The sequence below is a fragment of the Schistocerca americana genome, chromosome 4 (genome assembly GCF_021461395.2).
Source record: "Schistocerca americana isolate TAMUIC-IGC-003095 chromosome 4, iqSchAmer2.1, whole genome shotgun sequence".
Classification (NCBI taxonomy): Eukaryota; Metazoa; Arthropoda; class Insecta; order Orthoptera; family Acrididae; genus Schistocerca; species Schistocerca americana.
The window spans coordinates 553,748,624-553,767,159 of NC_060122.1; the positions used below are offsets into that span (position 1 = coordinate 553,748,624).

At 40.0% G+C, this 18,536-nt stretch overlaps 1 protein-coding gene across 1 annotated transcript in view; it reads left to right on the forward strand.

Moving 5' to 3' along the window:
• Positions 1-17,873, forward strand: part of LOC124613849 (UDP-glycosyltransferase UGT5-like) — a 124,673-nt gene extending 106,800 nt beyond the window's left edge. Inside the window, exons 4-5 of the mRNA XM_047142573.1 lie at positions 3,229-3,448; positions 13,320-17,873. Coding sequence (XP_046998529.1) covers positions 3,229-3,448; positions 13,320-13,632 — 533 coding nt within the window. The 3' untranslated portion in view covers positions 13,633-17,873. The remainder of the gene's footprint in view (positions 1-3,228; positions 3,449-13,319) is intronic.
• The last annotated feature ends 663 nt before the right edge of the window (positions 17,874-18,536 follow it).

Consider the following 18,536-nt stretch of genomic DNA (forward strand, 5'->3'; position numbering starts at 1 on the left):
CTCTCTAACCCGTTTTGTGTGTAAAAAGGTGAAACTATTTCAGAGCTCCCTTCTTTCCATTTAATTGTAAGAAAAATATTCTGGCCACCATCATGTGTTCTGTTACTCAATACTGACAGAGTCTGTGTAAATCCCAGGTGAGGATTGGCTACACGAGCCCTATTGTTTGATTGGGCGTTGATAGCTACCAGCCGCCCACCCTATCCACTGGGAGGAGGAAGAGAAGATTTCTATGGATCCATGCTCGTCCCACGAGTACCTAGGGAAATTAAAGTCCACTTGGCAGAGCCCCGCTCTGCATGAGATGCCACTGAAGATGGACTATAAACCCGAAAACTGGTTTTGGCAAATAAAATGTTTCTAGTGCAGCTCATGGTGTATAGAAGCTGTCTTTTACTAAAAAAATTGTTACAAGGGAATTGGTATCTAGATTATATTTCTTTGTATTTTTCTTCCCATCCCTCTGTATATTATAATGCAGATGACTCTTTCAAGCCACCATTACAGAAAGAGAAATAAAATATAATACAGTGATGAAACAACTGATGAAGCAAAATTTTTGGTGCTTACGTATTTTTGATGATTAATGTACTGTAAATTACACCGCAATGTGACCTTTTTTGCTTTTACTGAGTGTGACGATACACACTGATGAGGCTGAACTTTATGTACAAACGTAGTTTTTGCTAAAAAAAAAATACAGCTGTGTGTGAGAGAGAATAAATAACTGACTGGTGTAGTATTTGACAAAAGCGTTCTTTTAGTGCTGTATGAAACAGAGAGAGAGAGAGAGAGAGAGAGAGAGAGAGAGAGAGAGATGAAATTTAGCGGTGGGGCAGAATGTTGGGTGCTTACGTATTTTCTCTTTGGAAATACTGTTAGAGAGAACCAGTAAACCCTGATTCTCTAAAGAATCGAACTCTCATGTTATAATAGCTTCAAACTTCTGATTACTTTACAAATGAGTTAATGTGTTACATTTTTTGTGTTAAGCATGTGTGCGAGATAGAGTTCTGTAAACGTCTGAAATCACGTTTAAAATTTGTTAAAAGTCGTTAAGTACTCTCACTATCAAAATCTTGGTGAGTATAGTCTGGATAATTTACGTTTCGTTTTAAGCGGAAGCTAGTTTTTCTCGCTTCTTAGTGTTTATAACGTCATATCTCCTGAACCATGTGTCGGTTTCGAGGAACATTCGGTGGTATATGTGGATTCTGTTTCCAAACTGTGTTGTGAACAAAGTTAGTAGTAAAGCAGTAATAAATGACAACGTCATGCCTGGGTCGGCAGCTTCTCTGCATAAGCAGCGAAAATGCAGTAAACGATAATTATTTTCCTTTCACCATTTTGTGGTAGATGTCACGAGAAAAAGTCATGAAGTGTTCTCGTTCTCTGGCTGAATCTACTCTCGGTATTTGTGCCCAGTGATTACACTGTCCCAATATATACACACTGTCCGTAACTGCAATACTTGTCTTATTGTGTTAAACCTTTAACATAAGATTATACCTCTTGATGAAGGGCTTATGACAGCGTTTTAAACGTTTAAATTCATATTATAATTATACCAAATATTGAAAATCAAATTTTTGTAGCTCCTGAAAGCAGCTGGATAGGCAACCTGTTCAAATGGTTCAAATGGCTCTGAGCACTATGGGACTTAACTTCTAGGGTCATCAGTCCCCTAGAACTTAGAACTACTTAAACCTAACTAACCTAAGGACATCACACACATCCATGCCCGAGGCAGGATTCGAACATGCGACCGTAGCGGTCGCGCGGTTCCAGACTATAGCGCCTAGAACCGCTCGGCCACCTCAGCCGGCTGCAACCAGTAACTGTGTGAGAACTATGAGCTATGAACCTGGATAGCCATTTACTAATGAATATACTTTTGCACATTTCACAAAACTCGTGTGTATATGTGTGTGTTTTTCGAATTCGTTTTGTAGATATTCTAATACCATCGAACATGGCGCCAAATACAGGTGGAGAAGATTATGAAAATACTGATTATAATTCTATACTTTTGAAAATGGCGGCTCTGGCCACGTACACTCTGCTGTCACTGGCTGTTTCAAGTTAGTTAAAAATTTATATACACGGTGTTACAAAAAGGTACGGCCAAACTTTCAGGAAACATTCCTCACACACAAAGAGAGAAAATATGTTATGTGGACATGTGTCCGGAAACGCTTACTTTCCATGTTAGAGCTCATTTTATTACTTCTCTTCAAATCACATTAATCATGGAATGGAAACACACAGCAACAGAACGTACCAGCGTGACTTCAAACACTTTGTTACAGGAAATGTTCAAAATGTCCTCCGTTAGCGAGGATACATGCATCCACCCTCCGTCGCATGGAATCCCTGATGCGCTGATGCAGCCCTAGAGAATGGCGTATTGTATCACAGCCGTCCTCAATACGAGCACGAAGAGTCTCTACATTTGGTACCTGGGTTGCGTAGACAAGAGCTTTCAAATGCCCTCATAAATGAAAGTCAAGAGGGTTGAGGTCAGGAGAGCGTGAAGGCCATGGAATTGGTCCGCCTCTACCAATCCATCGGTCACCGAATCTGTTGTTGAGAAGCGTACGAACACATCGACTGAAATGTGCAGGAGCTCCATCGTGCATGAACCACATGTTGTGTCGTACTTGTAAAGGCACATGTTCTAGCAGCACAGGTAGAGTATCCCGTATGAAATCATGATAACGTGCTCCATTGAGCGTAGGTGGAAGAACAAACTAAAATGTGCTCTAACATGGAAATTAAGCGTTTCCGGACACATGTCCACATAACATCTTTTCTTTATTTGTGTGTGAGGAATGTTTCCTGAAAGTTTGGCCGTACCTTTTTGTAACACCCTGTGTATGTATATATATACTCCCCGTTGATATATATTAAATCTCGTCAGCAGCTGAAGGTATTAATATATAATTCTAATTTAATTAAAAATTTTCCTGCCGACCTTATATTGCATTTTTTTCTTTTTTTAAAAAATTACCGTAAATGCGATGTCACTGAAAACAGATGCGTGTCCTGTGACACCATCATGATGACGTCACAGATAAGGGTAACGTCACAAACGTTAGCAAAGTGGGCCAAAGTCCTCACAGATACAACACTTGTCAGCTATTATTAGTATATTTTTCTTGGTTCGTCTATGAAGGAATGAGGATTGCAAACTTTGACAATTAATATCGAATTTTTCTCCTTTAACAGGTCACCCCAAAACGCGGTTGTTTATCACTCACGGAGGTTTGCTGGGAACAATGGAAGCTGTTTACAGCGGTGTACCTATGTTAGCCATCCCACTGTTTGGGGATCAGCCTAGTAACGTAATGATGTGTGTAAGAAGGGGCATCGCACGAATGCTCCCCTTTCCGGAAATATCTAAGGAACTACTGTTGCAGAACATACGAGAGATGATAAACGACTCCGGGTAAGTAACATCCACATGGTGTATCTCTGTAAACTTCAACATTTATTATTGCACCGAGTGAACAACCACCGAATCAAAAAATAAATAAATAAAACAAAATAAAATAAACGTTTAATTTCCCATTCAGGATGTGCTCTATGCCACCACAATTCAGTCATACATGATTATATTCAGACATTAACCGTCACGTTCAAGATAAAATACGTTGTTCCTGGAGGTACAGCTTGATAATCAGTTAAAATGGAGTCAAGAACTACCTAAGGTAATTAAGACGCGGATTTCAGCTCTTTTGGAGTATCTCTAATTTTATTAAACTACAGTACGATAGCTTATTTTTTATGCTTTTAATCCCTGTGATCTTTTTGAATCACCTTTTAGGTCAATAGCACTGAGGAAATACAGTATTAACTGCGCAAAAGCGAACAGATTAAAGAGCTTTCTGCTACCTAAGTGAAACGTTGTTACTTATCTTCTTCGTAGTAAGACAGTTGGTAAAGACACCTTCTTTAAGCATTTCTCTTCATTCTTGAAGCTTAAGAGGTCGGATCTCTGAAGTAGGGGTAGTCAAGCAGCTAGAATGAGAGGCTCTACTACAATAAATAGTTTTCATGCACTTTGACGAAAAAAGTAAGACATTTTATTTAAAACAAATTGGTAATCCAGTAGTGCACTCAAAGTTGAATAGCGTATCAAGTGAACAGAGGTATAAAAACATTTGCAGGAAGCGAATGAGATACCGTCAGAGCTACCTAAGTCAAAGACAGATGTATCAGTAATACAATGTTAACAGAAATGGTGTCCAAAAACTCTGAGGGAGATGACATGTAGTAAGATTTCCACAAAGAAATCATACTTCCCGAGGATGGACTACTGGATAATTGTGGGTAATCGTAGATCGATTAGTCTTACATCTGAGGCTAATAAATTACTGTTCTTTTTTTCCTTGATCATCAGTCTTCTGACTGGTTCGATGCGGTCCGCTACGCATTCCTCTCCTGTGCCAACCGCTTCATTATCTCCGTGCAGCCGTGCATTCTCAATTATTTGCTGGATGTATCCATCCTCTGTCTTCGTCTACAGTACTTACCTTCTACAGCTACCTCTAGCACCCTTGAAGTTATTCCCTGATGTCTTGACAGATGTCCTATCAGTGCTTTCTAAATTTCTCTCTCCTCGTCGATTCTGCGGAGAACCTCCTCACTGCATATCTTATTAGTCCATATAATTTTCAACATTCTTCTATAGCAACATTCTTCTGTTAAAACCGGAACAGAAGAGAATCGAAGCATTTCACATGTGGTACTACAGAAGTTCTGCAGCACCACATCCCAAATTCTTCGATTCTCTTCTGTTCATTTTTTCCACAGTTCATGTTACACTACCGTACAATGCTATACTCAAAATGTACATTCTCAGAAACTTTTTCCTCAAATTACGGCCTATGTTTGATATTAGCAGACTTCTCTTAGCCAGGAACGCCCTTTTTGCAGTACTAGTCATCTTTTGATGTCCTCCTTGTTCCGTCCGTCGTGGGTTATTTTGCTACGTAGGTAGCAGAATTGCTTAACTTCATCTATTTCGTGATCCCCAGTCCTGATGATAATTTTCTCTCTATTCTCATTTCTGCTACTTCTCATTATTTTCGTCTTTGTTTGATCTGATAAGAATCATTTTCTATGTACTCTGATTATTAAATAGGTAAGGTGGGTGAGCAGTTGGACTTAGAAAGACAGGTACTTGAGAAATATTTCTGGTTTTTGCTTACGAATGAAAGGAGAAATAATTAAAAGCAAAATTTGGTTGAGCCACAGGAAGCTTTAGACAGCGAAGTAGAGGGTAGCGGTACAAACCAGAAACAGTATTACTATTTATTTCAAGTTTCCGTTACAAGTCACTTTTTATATTATGCTTAATCTAAAATGATGCAATGCGTTTCGAACATGTTTTGTTCATCTTCAGGCGTTTATACATACATACATACATAGAGAAATGTTACTTAAAATAAACAGTCTTAAATTAGAATAATCTAGAACACTTTGTCCATTGTTTTTTACTGTAGCTGCTGGTGTCGCATTTGGGTGGAAGGAGGGGGGCAGTGTATGGCTAGAAATCGAAATCAGTGATGTCTTCTGCTGGTTTTCTTCTTTGTGGTTGACTATGTATATCACAGCATTTTCGTAATCTTGTTGCTTCACTCGCATCACTGGTGTAATGGCGGAGCTGTTGATTGACATTACACTATTGCACATTATAATTATGTCACTGATTGCCAGAAACAGTATGTCTTGTGAGAAGCATTCTCAAACCAAATTCGACTTTATAATAATGGTAGCACGTGGTATTATCGGTTGAACTGGCATGCTTACAGATGACGACAAGCTATGTAAGACACAAGTTTTTCTCGTAAATAAACTGACGGCACACAACAATTTTTGAAGCCTTTTTTCGTAAAGAACGGTGAGTCGACTATCACGTGTGAATTCATCTTGCGACATATGAATGTGGCAACGATGGTACTGAGAACACAGAATTAAGAAAGTAAAAACAGTAGAGTTGTCGATAAACATATTATAGGTAGAGAACCACAAAATTTCCGAGTGTAAACATCCAAACTCTGACTGTTTCACTACAGCTTGTGTTTCAGAAATAGAAATTTCTACAGTTGCATCAGATGGAACTGTTTTTAAATGCGGAACTAAGACTCTTGGCAATGAAAGCTTAAGGCTATGAACATTTTGATACTATTTATGTCACAACTGTTAGCTAAAAACTGCTGAAAATGGTTTGTTCTGAATATGATTGGTTGAACCACTTGTTGTGGTCTTCAGTCCTGAGACTGGTTTGATGCAGCTCTCCATGCTACTCTATCCTGTGCAAGCTTCTTCATGTCCTAGTACTTACTGCAACCTACATCCTTCTGAATCTGCTTAGTGTATTCATCTCTTGGTCTCCCTCTACGATTTTTACCCTCCACGCCGCCCTCCAATGCTCAATTTGTGATCCCCTGATGCCTCAGAACATGTCCTACCAACCGGTCCGTTCTTCTTGTCAAGTTGTGCCACAAACTGTTCTTCTCCCCAATCCTTTTCAATACCTCCATTAGTTATGTGATCTACCCATCTAATCTTCAGCCTTCTTCTGTAGCACCACATTTCGAAAGCTTCTATTCTCTTCTTGTCCAAACTATTTATCGTCCATATTTCACTTCCATACATGGCTACACTCCATACAAATACTTTCAGGAACGACTTCCTGACACTTAAATCTATACTCGATGTTAACAAATTTCTCTTCTTCAGACACGCTTTCCTTGCCATTGCCAGTCTACATTTTATATCCTGTCTACTTCGACCATCATCAATTATTCTGCTCCCCAAATAGCAAAACTCCTTTACTACTTTAAGCATCTCATTTCCTAATCTGATTCCCTCGGCATCACCCGATTTAATTCGACTACATTCCATTATCCTTGTTTTGCTTTTGTTGATGTTCATCTTATATCCTCCTTTCAAGACACTATCCATTCCGTTCAACTGCTTTTCTAAGTTCTTTGCTGTCTCTGACAGAATTACAATGTCATCGGTGAACCTCAACGTTTTTATTTCTTCTCCGTGGATTTTAATTCCTACTCCAAATTTTTCTTTCGTTTCCTTTACTGCTTCCTCAATATACAGATTGAATAACATCGGGGAGAGGCTACAATCCCGTGTCACTCTCTTCCCAACCACTGCTTCCCTTTCGTGTCCCTCAACTCTTATAACTGCCATCTGGTTTCTGTACAAATCGTAAGTAGCCTTTCGCTTCCTGTATTTTACCCCTGACACCTTTAGAACTTGAAAGAGAGTATTCCAGTCACCATTTTCAAAAGCTTTTTCTCTAAGTCTACAAGTGCTAGAAACGTAGGTTTGCCTTTCCTTAATCTTTCTTCTAAGATAAGTCGTAAGGTCAGTATTGCCTCACATCTTCCAACATTTCTACGGAATCCAAACTGATCTCCCCTGAGGTCGGCTTCTACCAGTTTTTCCATTCGTCTGTAAAGAATTCGCGTTAGTATTTTGCAGCTGTGACTTATTAAACTGATAGTTCGGTAATTTTCACATCTGTCTACACCTGCTTCCTTTGGGATTGGAATTATTATATTCTTCTTGAAGTCTGAGGGTATTTCGCCTGTCTCATACATCTTGCTCACCAGACGGTAGAGTTTTGTCAGGACTGACTCTCCCAAGGCCGTCAGTAGTTCTAATGGAATGTTGTCTACTCCCGGGGCCTTGTTTCGACTCAGGTCTTTCAGTGCTCTGTCACACTCTTCACGCAGTATCGTATCTCCCATTTCATCTTCATCTACATCCTCTTCCATCTCCATAATATTGTCCTCAAGTAAATCGCCCTTGTATAGACCCTCTATATACTCCTTCCACCTTTCTGCTTTCCCTTCTTTGCTTAGAACTGGGTTTCCATCTGAGCTCTTGATATTCATACAAGTGGCTCTCTTTTCTCCAAAGGTCTCTTTAATTTTCCTTTAGGCAGTATCTATCTCGCCCCTAGTGAGATAAACCTCTACATCCTTACATTTGTCCTCTAGCCTTCCCTGCTTAGCCATTTTGCACTTCCTGTCGATCTCATTTTTGAGACGTTTGTATTCCTTTTTGCCTGCTTCATTTACTGCATTTTTATATTTTCTCCTTTCATTAATTATATTCAATATCTCTTATGTTACCCAAGGATTTCTACTAGCCCTCGTCTGTTTACCTACTTGATCCTCTGCTGCCTTCACTACTTCATCCCTCAGAGCTACCCATTCTTCTTCTACTGCATTTGTTTCCCCCGTTCCTGTCAATTGTTCTCGTATGCTCTCCCTGAAACTCTGTACAACCTCTGGTTTAGTCAGTTTATCCAGGTCCCATCTCCTGAAATTCCCACCTTTTTTGCAGTTTCTTCAGTTTCAATCTACAGTTCATAACCAATAGATTGTGGTCAGAGTCCACATCTGCCCCTGCAAATGTCTTACAATTTAAAACCCGGTTCCTAAATCTCTGTCTTATCATTATATAATCTATCGGATACCTTCTTCTTGAACCACTTATGTAATATAAAACTGAAAAACAACAGCACTTTATTTTCGGAACGTAAGGGTGCAGTCAGCCATTCGATTTATTTAAAAATATCTGATCAGTTAAAATACTTTAGTATAATAATAATGCAACAATTTCAGATTCTCTTCATCAACATGCTGCGCTGCACATTTTTAAACTATTAAATATGTAGGTAAATAATGAGATAGTGAAGAATGAGAAAAAACAGTAGATTGGAATATTTTGAAGAAAGTTTGTGTGGCGTACAAATATATTTGATGTTTGTCAATTGTAAATTCGAAGTTCCAATAACTACCACTCCCGTTTATACCAAGGAAATAGATTTGTTTGCTGAAATTTGCAAAAAAATGAATGTAATTTTCCATCGCCACTTCAAGGACGAACTTGCTCGTCGCAAAAAAATTTATGAGTCCCACAACTCTCTTGAAAGTTTTATTTGTAACTACACGAACACTGATTGCCATTTAACGTTTCATGTCAACGTCCAAGGAATGCAGAAATTTTTTGCTCATAAAGCCATCATAAATCCACTGTACGCAGAAGCCTAGAGTGAATTTCTCAAGAAAACGTAATGACGCGTTCTGCTGCGACTACGTGTGAAACGCCACAAACTGCAGCTGCTGCAAATGCTCCTTCCTGGAGACTATAATGCACAGCAGGACTTCAGTTCTGCAATTCATTCACAACCAGACGATCAATGTTTTTACAGTCGCTTGTATGAAGCACCCTAACATATATCGAGTAACATATATCAAGCAAGAGAAGTAAAAACCATAACTGCACCTATTTTGTGTCATCAGTGTATTGTGGCATTGGTGCTAGCAAAGTTAGCAGTGTTCAGAGCCTTTTCTGCTTCATGGAGCAGTCTGCGACAAGAGTGACAATCTATGACTAGCGCCCTATCTGGTTATTTTTTCATATAAGACAATATAATTTTATTTTGAATTTACCCATAATGAATGCGAGGTTGTGGTTGTTAAACTCAATGTTAAAATGTAGGAACAACCACCTACATCAAAGGAACAAGCTTCCATCATCAGAATTACCCCACAAGAATCTAATAAAATTGATAAAAATATAAATACTGTATAAATAAGAGTATTAAAAATTCGTAGTCACTTTTCTTGTAACCGTATCTTCTAAAATGTGCTTTAAGGTCATTCGTCCAACTAGAAAAAAATAAAAAAATTAAATCGGCGTGACCAGTCCATAAACATGGGAAGACCACGGCAACAGCTATTTGCTTCCGCAGTCAGTATTCCTCCAGGAAAGACATACGAATACAAACAAATGCGTAGCCTGTCTAAGTGCCGGGTGGTTATGTTCTCCAGGCTGTGATTTGACGAGCTATAACTTCAGAGATCAATGTGGCTGTCGAGAAGTGCGACCGTATGCTATTAGTGAAAGTGAAAAGCAGCAATTGCAGTGCTGCATTGAGAGAGTTTCGCTGGCTGAAAGATTGGAGGACAGGCCCGATGTAATTAAATGGTTTAAAGAAAATCATAATGAAATTAATGAAATTAACGACATCAACGAAGTTATTGACGAGATTTCTGTTGCTGTAACTGACCACGCAACACTTGCCCATTCAGTACTAGTGTTCCTACAGGGTTACGAGAATTATCCGTCGTAAGGTCAACAGCAGGGAAAATTTTATTTTACGCTGATACCCGTACTAGATTCGGACGGTGCAGCAACTGAAACCTCATGATCCGCAGCAACGTCCTGAATTTGCTGTTCGGTTTCTGGTACGGATCGAAATTGACATGTGACCAGGCAATGTTCTGTGGAGTGACGAGGCACGTTTTACGCTATAGGGTGCGGAGAATACATACAACTGCCGAATTTTTGTGGTACTGTTAGGTTGCTTGTTGTGCTCTAAGAGCCATTGCACCTGCCATGTGTGACTATGTGATGTTCACCTTTATTCTCTGTCTGTTCTTCTCTGAAGAGAATGGATGCAGAAGGCCTGTCAGGCATAATGTGACCTCTGTACGTTATCGAGACCTACTTGTACAGTATGTTAAGTCCTGCTTTCGAAGAGTGGCGTTGTGTAGAAACCATTATTTTCATGTAAGATGGGGCAACATCTCATGTCTCTCACAAAGTAAAAGATCTGCTTAATGCAAACTTCCACGAACATCTTACCTCCAAAGGGTTTCCAGATGATTGGACTGTCAGATCACCTGATCTCAATCCATGTGACTTTTGGCTCTGGAGATATTTAAGATAACTCCGTTCACTAGGGATATATTCGGTCTCTACCTGATCTGAACATTTTGCTCAGATTCCACCAGAACTGTCCGCCTGCTTAGCTGGGCGGTAATGTGATTGTTTCCCGTGCAGCGGGCCTGGGTTAGATTCCCGGTCGGGTTGGAGATTTTCTCCGCTCGTGGACTGGGTATTGTGTTGTCCTCATCATCATTTCATCCTCTTCATCGGCGCGCAAGTCGCCCAATGTGGCGTCGACTGAAATAACTCTTGCACTTTGCGGCCGAACTTCCCCAGACGGGGACTCCCGCCCAACGATGCCATAAGCTCATTTCATTTCCGCCAGAACTTCTGCGAGCAACTGTTGATCACGTCGTTTTGCGGATACAGCATCTCGCTGATCTTCCCAGTGCCCATATTGAACAAATTGTGCAAGGGATGATTAACAATGAAATCAACACTATGCCTTTCTCCTTTATTTGGCCTTGTCTGCTCACGTCACGTTCGTAATCCATTATATATGGAAATAATATTATACAGATTTCTTTTATTCATTGCGCCAGACTTGCACCTGGTGGCCAAAATTGGAGTTAACTTTTTTCCATCATAAATCGGTTCTACATTAATGCACCACCATACCCACCAAGATTCACTGCCTTGAAGTAATTACATGCCACACTGGACCTCCGTGAGTAGCTGCACTTTAATGAGAAACAACCTACTTTGTGTGCGTAAACACAAAGTCAAAGATACTCTCACCAATGATCAGAAACAACAACACCCTTATGGAGACGCCGGAGGGCTCAAATCTTGTCAAGCATTGAAGATATGTCTACAGTATGACTATTGTATAGTAGCTTGAATTTATCAACAATGGATACAAAGTCAAATATGTTAAATTCGATGTTAAAAATCTAGACTCAACCCTTTCCACAATGCAGAATCATTGGAACTGGCGCGTTTCGAAGGATCGAGCATTACCAATATAATTTATAGTCATATTATTGCCATTCAGTGCGTGACAAGATTTGATCTCCTGTGCATCTCTGTAGGGATATGTATTATCTTTGATCATTGAGGAGAGTGTGTCTGGTTGCTTGATTGTGCACACAAAGTACGCAGTCGAAGTACTCATACTTCATGTTTGTGTTCGTCTGCGTTTCTTCTGAAAGATGAGGACCGTGCACCCGAATAGGTATCGCTATGAAAGTGCCTATGTTCGCGGACTACATACGCAGAGTTATTTTATTTTACCTTCTGTCAGAATGATGTTGAATTATGTCAAAGGAAGCAACGGCTACAAGGGAAGTGACCGCGAATTTTTAATATTTTTATTTATATTTTATTGCTTTTATAAGCTTATTTCTGATCATGAAGGCTTGCTGCTTCGAAACGCATCAATTCTAGTGCTTTTGGGTTGTGAAATGTATTTCAGCCTATAATTTAACTTTAACTTAATTTTAATAAACGAATGCGCTGCGCTATATTTCCATCTAGTAGCTTGGGGCTATTTTGATGGAACAGAGGGGAGTGAAGTTAGTATCTTCATTGAGCTCTCAGAAATCACATTTTCCATTCATTCCCTTAATAACTTTAGGCTAATACTATGTTGGTACTTTAAGGAGACCACTAATATTTCTTTCTCTGATAACGCTTGTGCTCTGTCACTGTTGATTCGACATAGACGAAAGTCTATACTCCAAATTTCTTTCCTTCCTGTCTTCCATTCCGATACTGTGAATGTCAAGATCACGCCAATTGTTTTTCATTTCCTACATCATCAGGCCAATATTCACGGAAACACAGTTGTACAGGATCTGTATGTTAAGCCTGGTGTAACGAAATAGAGATCTGACTATCAAATCGCGTTACTCTTGGTGCTCGTGTAGAGCTTACAAAGGTAGAATGAAAAGTAATACCTCCACCTTCGGAACTTGGGGTCGTCATATTGATGACGCCGCAGTTTCTCTCTGAGTGACATGACGATCAACCTGATCAGTTTGTCGCCGTTTTGCATTTCAGCTCAGCAGATCCTCTCACAGGACGGCTAATTCTTGTCTTGTCGCTCAAGTCAGATGTTCTGGACTCACTATCTTTAAATGTACTTGACTAACGACAGAAAATGCTCACATCAACGCAATCACCGTAATCGGGGTGCATTCGCTGATGAGATTCCTTTGGGTTGACACCTTCTGCTGCCAAGCGTTCAGTGACAGCACCTTGCTTAAATGGCATTGACCGATAATCTGCACAGCGTTCCATTTAGACCAACATTGTAAAAGCACAACCGTTCATTGCTAAGGCTTGTCGAATAATCCAGTGCCTGTCACTTACCAGTGCTGTCATCTGATGCGGAGTTTCGACGGTGTAGTCATGCATTTACATTGAGCCCACATATTAGTAAAAAAAATGAAGTAATTTTTCGACATTTCATACTCAGTTTATGCCTATCTCAAGTATTAAAAGCGTTACAATGTAATTTTGAAATCTGCTGCTTCTTTTGAGGCCCCAAACAGTAACGATCTTGACTAAATAACTTACAACGGAAATGTGTTTAACATTGACAGGTACAAGCAGAGGATTGTGGAGGTGTCAGAGGCGTTCAAGGACAGGCCCATGAGTCCCCAGGAAGCCGTCGTCTACTGGTCGGAATACGTCATCAGGCACAAGGGAGCCAGGCACCTGCGCTCTGCCGCCGTCGATCTGCAGTGGTACCAACTGCTGCTACTGGACGTCCTGGCCGTCGTACTCGTTGGCATCGCTGCAGTCGTTGCCATGGTGGTTGTTCTTCTGCGGCTATTCTTGCTAAAGATTGGTCTGCTGAGAAAGGCGTCACCAGCGGAACAGCCATCTCTGAAGACCAAGAAAAAGGAGCAGTAGCGACGCTAATAGTTGTTACTACGAAAAGGATGCTCTGCGTTGGAAAACTGGCTGCTCTGCCATGCTTTTGGAATTCAGTAACTGAAAGCGACTTGTTGACACAGAAAATGACAACGCAGTACGTCAAAAGCCAGAACTGTTATCTTTAACAATAGTCAAGTAAATAAAATGTGCGCTGGTGCCGGCGGAGGTTCGAATCCTCCCTCGGGCATGGGTGTGTGTGTTTGTCCTTACGATAATTTAGGTTAAGTAGTATGTAAGCTTAGGGACTGATGACCTTAGCAGTTAAGTCCTATAAGATTTCACACACATCTGAACATTTTTTTTAAATATGCACAAGTTACTTTCGTAAACACAATAGCACGAGTCGTCAAAATTATCAAAAATCACAGGACACTGGATGAAATACATTCAGTGTTTTATGCTGAACCTCCTGCAACGGACTAACCATATTCCGAAATAAGAACTGTACCGTAATCTGGGAGAAGGAAAATAAATGTCATCTATAACGTTAGTAGGAGACGGATGTAACATCATGCCTAACTGGGATGGATAGCAAAACGCTTGTATAATGTCAGAACTAGAGTGACAAGATTACATCGTATCCTACATTATAGTGTCCAAACAGGTGGACTGTGCCGAATCATCAGCATCGTGTTCCTATATTCGATAACTTCTCAGATCTGTGATGGGAAGCCACTTAATCGAGAACAGACGCAGCCTCGGATTCAGTGATGTCTATTATGTTATAACTTCACTGTGACACTTTTCTACTAGGACTGTCACGATTGTCGTTGCTGTCTCCATCAAATAATTATGTCTTTAATCAGTGTCATGAATGGAATACTACGAGGTCTCTCTAGAGGCAAGTGGCGTTAGGTTAGGTTGCAGAATCCTGTAATACTCCAAATGGGTGTTGTGAGGTGAGGTGGTTGCGGTTCTGAATGTGCATACCCCTGAATGCAAGATTAGAGTCCTCATAGTCGGAAAGCGGACCGAAGCCCCCTATGCAATGATATGAATTTACTTTGAAGGGATAATGAAACTACTTTCGCAATGGATAACATCGTATTTATGCTGAAATTAATAAAGGCCATCCATGACACAGCATTTTAGACACTTAACTATTAAATGAAAATTCAAGCATATACAAGATGCTGTTTATTTCCCTTAACGCGATTTACTTAGCAAAACTCTAATAGGCTAACACTGAATGCAAGGTAAGAGACAATTATGTCTAATTGTGATTCTGATACCAGTTTGGGATCGCCTTAGGAAAGTTGCTAATGGTCAAGCGAACAGTACATCGGAAAGTGCTGCTGAAAATATAACTGAGAAGGACAAACACCTTAAAAATGCAAAATGCATCTAGCGAATAAATCAGCTAGCTGTTGTCGTTAATTGAGGAAAGTCTGGCGCCCATTGAACCACTTCACGTAGAAGCATTGCTGGCCGAGGCTCGCCAAATAAACTTCCAGAACTTGGCAGTGTGACCGAGTAAGGTGGCGCAGTGATTAACACACTGGCTCGCATTCGCGAGGATGACGTTTCAGGCACGCATACGGCCATCCTGATTTAAGTTTTCAATGATTTCCCTAAATAGCTTCAGGCAAATGCCGCTATGGTTCCTTTGAAAGGGCACGGCCGGTTTCTTTCCCCATCCTTTCTTAACCCGAGGTTGTGCTCCAGCTCTGATGTCTTCGTTGTCGACGGGACTTTAAACACTGATCTCCTCCTTCCTCGGCATTGTGCGCGCCGGCTGAAAGTGACTGTTAACAATGTACTGGCCCCACCTGCATGTGTGCGGCTGAGAAGCGCAGCAAGACTGTTGCTCAAGGAGCCAGAAGGCAGAGTCCCCTTTTCCTACTCCCTTAGCTCTTCTCACAAGTTTTGGAATTGCTCCAAGTCATCCAACAATGCTAGTAAATATTCTGAGCGCTGTCCAATCTCTGGCCAAGTTTACCCCAGATCTCGACTAATGCTCCAATGAAATTTTCATATTTCGGCAGAGCATCAGCACAAGTGAGACTTTTTATTTATTTTGTGGGCGGACACATGGGCAGAAGCGAAACTGACTTTCACACTGTATTCCTGAGCAACTTTTAAGGCGCTGTGCTCTGCAGTTGCCATGGAGCATTTCTAACTGCCGATTTCTTGAAGAATCCTCCAGGGCATCTCGCCTTGGCACAAGTGCTCTTAAGCTCCCTGTCGCGTTATCGGCTGGTATATTATATGGCAAGCCAGGCATGGGGAAGAATGTGGGGGTGGGGTGTCCTCAGTCCCGCACACTTAATGCAACAGATTTATGACCGTGCCTAAGGCTGTGGGCTTGTGGCCATCCGTCTTCAAGCTCTCTGCTAGTCTGATGAGCCGAAACAGAAATATACTGCATCTCACAATCTGAAGCGAACGGCTAAATCCATTTCCTTGCTTGACATTGTGGATTCCGTATGAATTACGACGAAAACATCTTTGTTACTCATTCATTAAGTGATCAGACCTTGTTGTACTAATTAGAGCATAAAGTATGAATAAAATACGTAAGATGGCGCGACATCAGTAATTAAGCTACCTTACATGTCACAAAGTTGAGAGGTACTGGAAGTTACTGCTTTCGGCAACGCACATATAATACTCTCTATTTCATAGTGGATATAGCTTTGTCACTAATTACAATACGACTAGCCTGTATTTGAGTATCTGATAGCACCCACACAATAATAATAATAATACTGCCATCTGAGGATTTTATGCACTCTTGAATAGGTGGAAAACAAATTAAATCTGAATAGCAAAATGCCCTTCTGCCTGCACTTGACATACTGCTTTTGGACATGTACAGTTGCTGTACTGGAAGATATATTGTCGATCAAGGAAACAAAGTACAATCGAATGCTCACTCGCAAAGTCCACACGTATTTCAAAGACATCATGCAAACCAAATGGCATATAAGTACTATTGCTGTTGATAATTTCGATATATTTCCAACAAATATCGATATACATCGGCAGCACTTTCCGCTGATAGCTCAATATATAGACATCAAAATGGCAATGTCGAGTGTCGACATTTTTATTTTATATTATGTTTTTTTCACAATTTTAGGTAAATATTTGAAGTTGTTCTTTTGAAATTGTAGCAGAACATAATTTTACTTCACTGTGTGAAGGGGTCTTTCTACTTTTTGAGTATTCATCACGTCGAAACTTTCCCCCCGACTGTATGAAGCAAGTATGTGTGCCACAAAAGGAGAAGTCCAGTTGCATAGGGGATGGTGGTTTCCGATATGAAGAAACAGCACACCAGTTGCGTTAAAAAAACAATTTTTAACGCTACTAGTGTGTTGTTTCTTCACATCGGCATTCTTGAAAAACAGTTACTGGAAATGACGAACAAAAATCTAAGTGACAAGATTGGTCTTTACGGTGGGCGGAGACGTGTGATGGTGCTGATGTAATCGGCGCTCGACGTTACCAGCAGAAACAGCAACGTTTAGCTTTACCACGCAATTTTGATACTACAACTGCTAGGTCGCTAGCTTTGGCAGAAGTGAAAAAAAAGGGAAGTCGACATGAAGTGTTCCGACCAAATCCGATATGAGACGAAACCGAACGACGGATCAATCGGACACCTTTTATTGTGCCACTGACATGCAGTTACCATTGTTAGCAAAGAGGTTATCATCAAGTTTGAACGTGCATCGTTTTACTTTCAGTTCTTCCTCTAATTGGGCAAGGTAGGCTGCTAGCATATTGATGTACAGCTTATACAATAGTAAATCAATACTTAAATATACAGCCCTATTTTTTAGGCAAGTACATCGATACCTTTTCCTTCTATATAACGATATCTTTTCCGACGTGTATATCGAGACCTCGAAGCAGATGAGATATTCGAATATCGATGTATCGGATTCCCAATATTTTTAAAAATATCAATAGCCCTAGTCTGCACACACTGAAGTGCATAGTACATTTTACACTTTGCAATTCATATGAAAATGATGTAACATTTCGAGAAACAAAGTAAACCTATTATACTCTCGAACAAATGCAGAGTTCCGTTTATTACATGTTGGAAAACAGTAAGTAACTTATAAAAAAGTATATCGTTCAAAAGAATGGTAGATTAGACACAGATATTTCTAATGTTAAGCAATTACTTCAAAAACATTATCAGTATTTGTGTGGTGTGTATCCCATCTCTCTGTAACTTTTATTAGAGTGACTGAATTATTGTTGTCAAGTGTTGTATTTATAAACAATTAAAATTTATCAGTATCTCAAAGTGATTACGTATTTGTATAACAATGATGTGTACCGACAGCTACTGTTTGTGCCTACTTCCTATTCCTCATGCTTGACAGTTGTTGACTTTGTGAAATGTTAACCTGGGGATCTCATCGTTCTTCAGCACTTTGTGACTTACTGAGTGCACTAATTATCTGGATTTACAGAATCCAGAAGCTATGTTTTTCATATCTGTACGTACTCAACACAATTACTGCATATTTGAAATACATAAAAATGCACCTTTAGCACAAAAGACACACACACATTAAAGCACACTTGTTCTCGACAAACTCCAGAAATACCGTATTTTTTGTGCTAAACGAAGGGAGTATTGTATCTTACAGCAAGGATCACTGACTGTCACAACCCTATTGTGGAGCTGTGAGTCAACTCATCAGAAAACATGGAAGTGTATAGTTCTTTTTTTTTTTTTTTTTTAAAAAAAAGAAGAGAGAACAAGTTTATCTAACACGACTTGCAATTACAGGAACATAGTTAAACATGAAATTGGTTAAACAGGTCAGACGAATAAAAAAATTGCTGTAAAGGTAAATAATAAATTAATTACAGGCTATACTTTCAATAAGTAGCCTGTCAGAAACATTCAAGGT